Source organism: Adiantum capillus-veneris, chromosome 5 (assembly GCF_014529385.1).
Source record: "Adiantum capillus-veneris isolate H3 chromosome 5, ASM1452938v2, whole genome shotgun sequence".
Classification (NCBI taxonomy): Eukaryota; Viridiplantae; Streptophyta; class Polypodiopsida; order Polypodiales; family Pteridaceae; genus Adiantum; species Adiantum capillus-veneris.
This window is the reverse complement of record NC_140935.1, coordinates 85,552,271-85,561,263: the sequence shown is the minus strand read 5'-3', so window position 1 is coordinate 85,561,263 and position 8,993 is coordinate 85,552,271. Positions and strand designations below refer to the sequence as shown.

At 45.8% G+C, this 8,993-nt stretch overlaps 1 protein-coding gene across 1 annotated transcript; it reads left to right on the top strand.

Moving 5' to 3' along the window:
* Window positions 1-1,339: 1,339 nt before the first annotated feature.
* On the top strand, window positions 1,340-8,756 carry LOC147457660 (uncharacterized). Its single transcript, XM_086512513.1, has 2 exons — window positions 1,340-5,369; window positions 5,687-8,756. The coding sequence occupies exon 2, from the start codon at window positions 5,826-5,828 to the stop codon at window positions 6,561-6,563; it is 738 nt and encodes a 245-aa protein (XP_086368639.1). The 5' UTR covers window positions 1,340-5,369; window positions 5,687-5,825; the 3' UTR covers window positions 6,564-8,756.
* Window positions 8,757-8,993: the final 237 nt, after the last annotated feature.

The following is an 8,993-nucleotide window of genomic DNA, read 5'->3' as shown; positions in this document are numbered from 1 at the left end:
ATTTGGACCCCTTTAACCTTGGCCCCCTGTTGAGACAGATCCATAAGCACATGTCTATATTCTAACCAGCCTTGTTCCCGTTTATTCTCCCATATTACATGATCAGTTTAATATGAGAAAATCGTTTGGGTTGGTTAGGTATTATATTTTATGACAAGGGGTAACCAGGCAGCCAATCTCGCAGAGGAGTGACACCCGGCATCGGAACCGAGTGCATCGATCGCGCTCTACGATACTCTCAATAGCTCCACCAAATACCTTTATGTCTTTCTCATCTCCTTCCCCTTCTCTCCTTCCCTCTCTTGCACTCACCACACAGTGGCTCCATCAAGCTGTGGAGAAAGTGTACTATCCATAGACATATCTGCAAGAGATATGCTCGAGCAAGCATGACATCACCTTCACTGGCATGACTACCACTATAACTGCCTCTCTAACATGTGCAAAGCCGTATCTGCATCATGCATACATCTTCGCTATTGTTTCATACGTCTGAAACAACGGTGCCTAATGTGCCTTGTGTGACCATACGTCTGAAACAACGGTGCCTAATGTGCCTTGTGTGACCATAATGCCAACAACGCAAGTATCGGGGCAAGAATGAGACCACTGTCACACATGTCTATTGCCATAACTAAATGCCAAAATGGTAACAAAGTGGGAGATCACTCAACCACTGCACAATCATGAAAACCATGACCAATCGCATCAAAACTGATGCTTGAATATGCATAAAATAGCTTCACAATCTACTATTTGCAAGCATAAACTGGAACAAATAGCTCAATCGAGCGTAAAGGGCATAACCATATATGCAAGTAGAGAGCAAACTAGCTCAAAACGCATCCCACAAGAGAAATTGCCTGCAAAAATCTACAAAAAACCTGTGAAATGTTTGATTGTCTATCGTGGCCACACAAGCATACGCTAACCTCACTCCTGCGAGAGTGGGTACAAGAACACCAAACTGGGTCCAAGCATCAAAGTGAGAGTAAACACTTGATCACTGCTAAAGTGGGAATATATTGACCACTGTACAAGATGGCATAACACTGCAAACTTTTATGGTGAGAAGACAAGGAAAAATGAATAGAGTTTCCTTTGCAAAATGAGCAAAAACTCAAAGCAAACTGCAAGCCAACAAACGACAAATAATTTCCAAAGTGGGAGTAGACTCGACCACTAAACCATTAGAGAGTAAACTACGAATACACATAAACCATGGCGCGAGAATCTACGAAAAATCTAACATAGTTTTTCCTAAAAACTGAGCAAAAACTCAGAAAATCTCACCAAATTGCATAAAGACAAACACTCGGTATCTCAGTAAACAGATCCACAAAATGGGCTACATACGCTGCCAAAATCTTGGCAAAACAGATCACTCATGACTGAGCGGCTCTATGGACGTATACATATCCAAACAACACTTGTAAACCTGCGAACTTGCTACCTACGAGCTACACCTAGCTCAAGCGGTATCCGCATAATGTTTACATAGCATGAAACTGCACCAAACCATGCAAAAAGGGTCTTTGAAATGTTCCACACAATCATACATGAGCACTACATGTGCCGCATAAGCTGTACTGCAAAGACTGTGCAACCTGTGAGCATAACTGTTGGAAAACTGACACACACTACCGCATCGATCGTAAACTCATCGATTGGAAACATCATCCAAGAGCTGAGCGCGCTCGAGAAAAAACCCACTGCAGAATGGGCCGTCAGAGCCGAATGTGTCATATGTGTGTCGCCAAAGCCAAAAACTGGAAAATCTATGTGTAAATGGGCTCAAAAGCCCCCAGTAACCAGCATGTCAATGTCAATTTGTGCAGATTTTTGCCAACGGACAGAAATGCACTAGTTGAATAGCTGCCAAAGGTGCTCAAAGTCAAAAAAGTGTCGAGTACAAATGACAACATACAGGAATCGGGTCATCAAATAGAGAATTTCGAACAGAGCAGGGTACTTTAGAGCAAAGAAAATTGGAACTTGGAAAAGCTCAAGGGATTGAAGTCATGCAAAATTGGCTTTTTTTTTAGCTTGAGGTCGAGAGCAAGCAAGTCAGGATCTGCAGGTGGAAATCGAAGCTTAGGCTGTAGCAAGGAAATTCAAGCAGCGAGGCAAGGGGTAACCGAGCAGCCAGTCTCGCAGAGGAGTGACATCTGACATCGGCATCGAGCACACCGGTCGCGCTCTACGATACTCTCAATAGCTACACCAAACACCTCTGCGTCTTGCTCATCTCCTTCCCCTTCTCTCCTTCCCTCTCTTGCACTCACTGCACCGTGGGTACTAGATAGCAATACTTTTTTCCACATCACCCCATCTCGTGAGTGGTTCAACACATTTTCTAGTGGGAGACTTGGCTGTGTACACTTGGGCGATGGTTCCGCGTTTGACATAGAGGGTGCAGGAGATGTTTTTTTGTCTTTGCCCAGTGGTGCATCATACACGCTATGATATGTGCGCTATGTTCCTCAGTTGAGACAGAGCTTGATCTCAGTGAGACAGTTAACAGATTTTGGTTGTTAGACACTTCTTAGAGAGAAGTCTTTCTAGATGCATTGCGGTTCATTAGTGATTGCCAGAGGAGCCCGTAGTGGCTTGGTATATCATATACATGTGTCTGAGGTTCGAGACGTCATAGTCTCAATTTTGTTGTTGGTATGCTTTGAGCGAGAGATGAGAAATATCTCCTTTGCGGGTGCGCTCCACCATGCTCACGAGACAGAGAATTTAGTTGCGTAGAATGTTGGTGCAACCAGATTTGGTCGACCCAAGGAGAGCTCAAAAGCTGGTACATGGATATTTGCAAGCAGATGACAAAGTGCTTCAGTGGCTATTTGATGCAAGGTACAACTAGCTTTGGTTAAGAAGCTTTGCCAGGTCATGATGCTTGAAGGTGCCAAGGGATGAAGGATCTCATCTTCAAATGATGCCACAGAATGCTTCCTCGTGTTTGACGAGTCCAAATCTCTTTGGATGCTCGCATACCGGGGAATGACACTTCTCCAACTAAAAATTATGGTGAGCAGTTACAACTTTAGAGCCAAGGCGGTTGTCACATCTCCCGACGGAGATCTCGTCACCAAAAAACTTGTTTTGTGGAGCGAACTTTGTTGACTTATGGCCATGCAGATGAAGCCTTGGAGAATTGTTTTGATGGTGCTCAAGCTAGCTAATTGAATTTTCCTAGTATCTATAGTCAAAGATGTTCATGAAGGGTAGGTCGATGAGCGGAGCCATGGGACGCGTGGGAACATTGCCCAAGCCAGGAGTTTAAAAAAAGGAAAAAAAAACATTTTTTAAAGGTTGCAACAAGAAAAAAAAAACGAGCTGCAGCAGGTCGCGGGCTGCTTGAAGGAAAGAGGCGCCACTTGGAGGTCTGCATGGGGTGGCGATGCCATCTGGATGGTGGAGGGAGTGCAAGTCGTGCAGATGGCCGTCAGGGCTTCAAGAGTAGCACCATCTCTGCATGGGTGGGCGGCCAGTTGAATACATGGAAGGGAAGCCTGTTGCAGGCAGGGATCAGTTGATGCAGGCGGGCGGCTGCATAAGGGAGCCTGCCAGTTGGTTGCAGAGGAAGGGGCCAGGGGCCAAGGAGCATGAGGGGAAAGCCATGAACTGGCGGAGTGGTGGCCTCAAGCAGGGCTTGTTGAAGCCCAGCCAGTACTGACAACAGGAGGGGAGCTTGGAGAGCTGAAGGTTAAAGGGCCGCAAGAGGGCTGGCCGTGAGGAGGTTCGGGGAGCATGAAGTCATGCCCCAAGAGGTGGAGGGTCGTGAGCTAGAAACGAGATGATGGGCTGGCATGGGAGAGCTTATCAGAGCTGTGAGCCGGTGGCTGGTGGCAAGAGAAGAGAAAGTTGGAAGGTTGGGAATAGTGTTGGGCAAGGTGATCATCAACCAAAGGTTGAGGGGCAGCCAGGGGCTCGGACCTGCACATTGCTAGATAGCGTAGGAAGGAGGGGGCCTTTGAGGGTTCAGGAGAGTTGTTGGTTGTAGGACAAAGAAAGGAAAAGAGAACGGAGAAAAGCAAAGAAAGGGGCAGGTGATCGGCTCGAGAGTGTCTGGTCGCAACTGCATGATCACGAGAAAGAGCTCGCCATGAGGGGGTTGGTTACATATGAAAGAGAGTCGAGCAAAAGTGGAACAAGCAGTGCTCCCTTCAGATCCAGAAGCAAGAATTGGAGCTTCAAGTGTGGTGGGCTTCATATATTGCCGAGCATGCATGAAGGCGACATGTATGGAAAGAGAGCTCGCATAGTGCTGGACTAAGGCTTGTACTCCACCATCATCAACGGCAAAAAAACATCATTCTAGACCTCTCTAAAGCATAGCCAATTGCATCGATATTGGCATAAGTTCTTTATTCTCGATGTTTAAGTGGATATTTTTCCTTCTCTCTTTCTCTCATGTTCTATGGTGTATTGGGTGTGTGAGTATGTCCATAGTGGAAATAGTGTGTGCAAAGTAGATGCCAAGTTTGTACTAGAGTGGATGCATGCAAGAGATTGTGCAAGTCTATATGTGTTGTTGGATATTGGGTTGTGTATTTGCGGGTATAAGGTGCTTTGAAATAGGTCGAAGCTTAAGCCAAGATTGTTTATTTTGTGGTCGAGTATGTATAGTCGGGGTTGGTCGGGTACGGGCTTGGAGAGTAATTGTTTACAGATAGGGAGTCTAGGTGTGTGTTTCCTAGGGGATGGGGGTGCTAAGAAATCACTGGGCTATAGAGAGGCATTCAATTTGTGTGCTGGTGGTTTTCTCATTTCCCCCTTTCCATCTTGTGGTGCCTCCACTAAGGACCCACTGGAGATGAAGATGCAAACGACTGGATAGCCGATTTTGATCTATTTATGCTGACAGTATTGCAGATGCTAGGTGGTGAAGCAAAGCTCCAGACTCTACCTTTGGTGCTGCGAGGTAAATCAAAAGCTTCGTTCAATGGCTTAGAAGATGTACACAAGCAGAATTGGATTGGATTTTGCGAGCAATTCTTACAAAGGTATCGAAAGGGGTGTCGACCTCGGAAGCAGATGCAAAGCTCAAAGGCTTGCAGCAAGAAGTAAGTGCAAATTTCGATGCTTTTGTTGATAAATTTGAAGCTTATTGGGGGGATTTTGCGGCTGCTACCCAAGCAACCAATGCGGGATATTTTAGGCTGGAAAGGTTTCTATCTTGCCTGCATCCCTATGTTCGTGAGAGAGTGGGCTATGAAGATCCAAGGGCTTATGACGAAGTGGTCAAAGGTTCCAAAGCAAAGAGTCAAAAGATGAAGAAGAAGATGTAGGCAGGATTGCTCCAATCGATAATCACGGTAGCTAGTGGACCTAGGCCCAAACAGATTGAAGAGCATCAAAAGGTAAAAGCTCATTTTCTTGATATGCATTTGATCAAAGCACATGAAGCTGATGCCAGGCTAGAAAAGGTAGAAGAAGTGCCAATCCTCGGGGGGTTCACCATGTGTAAAACTACCGTATCACGTGAGTTCAAGACATGTTTGTAAAACCCCTTATCTGTGAATTTTGTTAAGAATATAATGTACCCTTTTCTTTTAAAATCTGTAAGTTTTTTTCAAATTTGAAAAAATAATGCCCTTCTATACATATATTTCTGTAAGTTTCAAGAACTTCAAATACCCTTCTGTTGAACTCACGTGATAGGTTACATTTTTATTAGGTGACCTCCCCGGGTGCCAATCAAGTCTCAAAAGATACAGAGGGGCATATTTAGTGTGCCACTTAGTTTGCATCCTCAAGAGGATGAGGTGATTGAAAATCTTAAAGAAGAGGTGTCAATTCTAGAGCCAGCAACGAGGATGACAGCAAAGGTGCAAGAACCGGCAATATCAGAAGAGGAGTACGATAGTTCTCATAGCTCTAGCAGCAGTTTGGATACAGATAGCATGTGGGAGACAGAATCCATCTCTTTTAGGTATGAAAGTTATGATGTTTTTCATGTAGATGAAGTGGAGCAAGATGTATATGAGTTGCCTACCAGTCATTTGAAGGTAAAAGAGGAGCATAGTGCAAGAGTGGAGATGCCTTGTGTGAACAGGCCAGTCAAGCAGCCCTATCTTGTGTCTCGTGATGGTGAGTCCCTATTGGAGGAAGAGGTATGGTTTCATTGTGCATCAGACCTAATTGAAGAGCAGGTTTTTGAGGATGACTTGCAGGAGCTAGGAACAGAAGCTGTGGTAGATCAAGTTGATTTATCTATGCAGGGGGTGGGGCAACATTGCCTTGATGGGCATGTCGAGGTGTACTTTGAAGTTTCAGAGTTTGTGTGTAGTCGTGGAGAGCTAGCTCCGGCAGATGACTCTATGGAAACTCATACAAGTGCAGCCTATAAGGGAGAGGTTCCATGCAAAGAGGAAGGTACCACCAACCTTGCAGGAGATGAGGTATTTGATGAACAGGTTGAAGCTCGAGCAGGTCATACTCTTGAGTATGAAAAGGTGGCCTTGGAGCCGTTTTCAGAGGGTTTGGATACAGGTTTGCAAAGGGATCATGTTTGCTTGGTTATGCAGCAAGTGGAAGCAAATGGCAAGCATTGAAGCTATGTGTTGTGTTGTTGATAGCTATGTTGTTCTAGGTTGCTTTGTAGGGTGTATTATGCAGGTTTCAATGCTCATGTGATAAAGGTGATGATATGGAGAGTTCTCTAGCAGGTGACATGATAGTTGCTTATGGTACCAGTGCTTCAAGTGGTCGAAAGTATTCTTATGGTTGGCACGAAGGCTTATGGATGCAAGGTGACAAAGCTCCGTGCTATAAAGAGATGGAAGGGTGTCCTGTATATTGGCCTACAAGTGCAAAGGAAGGCTTGAAGATGCGTGCTTTACAGGTGGATGGCCACGGCCATTGTTTTGTTTTTGATCCAGGTGGAATCTACACCATGTTTGGGGAGGCTTTGAGCTTTCCATTCGATCCTGGCGGATGATGCAGCAGATGTTTTTCTCTCTATCTCTATCCTATCTACATAGCCACTATATATCTATGTTATATCATTCTCTCTATATAGTCTTCTTTTATCTAAATAATACTCTGGTTGAGCATGAATGCTCAACGAGAGGTTCGGCAATGATGGCGCAGTCAGATTTGATCGGCCCAAGGAGAGCACAAAAGCTGTTACATGGATATTTGCAAGCAGATGACAAAGTGCTTCAGTGGCTATTTGATGCAAGGTACAACTAACATGGTTGAGATATGTGTGCCAAATGAGACATTTAATAGGTCGAATATGGTTAAGAAGCTTTGCCAAGTCATGATGCTTGAAGGCGCCAAGGGATGAAGGATCTCATCTTCAAATGATGCCACAGAATGCTTCCTTGCGTTTGACGAGTCCAAATCTCTTTGGATGCTTGCATATCGGGGAATGACACTTCTCTAACTAAAAATTATGGTGAGCAGTTACAACTTTAGAGTCAAGGCGGTTGTAACATCTCCCGACGGAGATCTCGTCACCAGAAAACTTGTTTTGCGGAGCGAACTTTCTTGACATATGGCCATGGAGATGAAGCCTTGGAGAATTGTTTTGATGGTGCTCAAGCTAGCTAATTGAATTTTCCTAGCATCTGTAGTCAAAGATGTTCATGAAGGGTAGGTCGACGAGCGGAGCCATGGGACGCGTGGGAACATTGCCCAAGCCAGGAGTTAAAAAAAGGAAAAAAAACATTTTTTAAAGGTTGCAACAAGAAAAAAAAAAACGAGCTGCAGCAGGTCGCGGGCTGCTTCAAGGAAAGAAAGAGGCGCCACTTGGAGGTCTGCATGGGGTGGCGATGCCATCTGGATGGTGGAGGGAGTGCAAGTCGTGCAGATGGCCGTCAGGGCTTCAAGAGGAGCGCCATCTTTGCATGGGTGGGCGGCCAGTTGAATACATGGGAGGGCAGCATGTTGCAGGCAGGGATCAGTTGATGCAGGCGGGCGGCTGCATAAGGGTGCCCGCCAGTTGGTTGCAAAGGAAGGGGCGAGGGGCCAAGGAGCATGAGGGGAAAGCCATGAACTGGCAGAGTTGTGGCCTCAAGCAGGGCTTGTTGAAGCCCAGCCAGTACTGACGAGAGGAGGGGAGCTTGGAGAGCTGAAGGTTAAAGGGCCGCAAGAGGGCTGGCCGTGAGGAGGTCATGCCCCAAGAGGTGGAGGGTCGTCAGCTAGAAACGAGGTGATGCGCTGGCCTGGGAGAGCTTATCATAGCTATGAGCCGGCGGCTGGTGGCAAGGAGAACAGAAAGTTGGAAGGTTGGGAATAGCGTTGGGCAAGGTGATCATCAACCAGAGGTTGAGGGGCAGCCAGGGGCGCAGACCTGCACATTGCTAGATAGCGTAGGAAGGAGGGGGCCTTTGAGGGTTGAGGAAAGTTGGTTGTTGTAGAACAAAGAAAGCAAAGAACGGGGTAGGTGATCGGCCCGAGAGTGTTTGGTCGCAACTGCATGATCACGAGAAAGAGCTCGCCATGAGGGGGTTCGTTACATATGAAAGAGAGTACTCGAGCAAAAGTGGAACAAGCAGTGCTCCCTTTAGATCCAGAAGCAGGAATTGGAGCTTCAAGTTTGGTGGGCTTCATATATTGTCGAGCATGCATGAAGGCGACATGTATGGAAAGAGAGCTCGCATAGTGCTGGACTAAGGCTTGTACTCCACCATCATCAACGGCAAAAAAACATCATTCTAGACCTCTCTAAAGCATAGCCAATTGCATCGATATTGGCATAACTTCTATATTCTCAATGTTTAAGTGGATATTTTTCCTTCTCTCTCTCTCTCGTGTTCTACGCTGTATTGGGTGTGTGAGTATGTCCATAGTGGAAATAGTGTGTGCAAAGTAGATGCCAAGTTTGTACTAGAGTGGATGCATACAGGAGATTGTGCAAGTCTATATGTGTTGTTGGATATTGGGCTATGTAGTTGCGGGTATAAGGTGCTTTGAAATAGGTCGAAGCTTAAGCCAAGATTGCTTATTTTGTGGTCGAGTATGTATAGTCGGGGTTG

Bases quoted from the DNA above. Each gene is read 5' to 3' on its own strand.
- LOC147457660 (XM_086512513.1), top strand. From the start codon at position 5,826: ATGACAGCAAAGGTGCAAGAACCGGCAATATCAGAAGAGGAGTACGAT.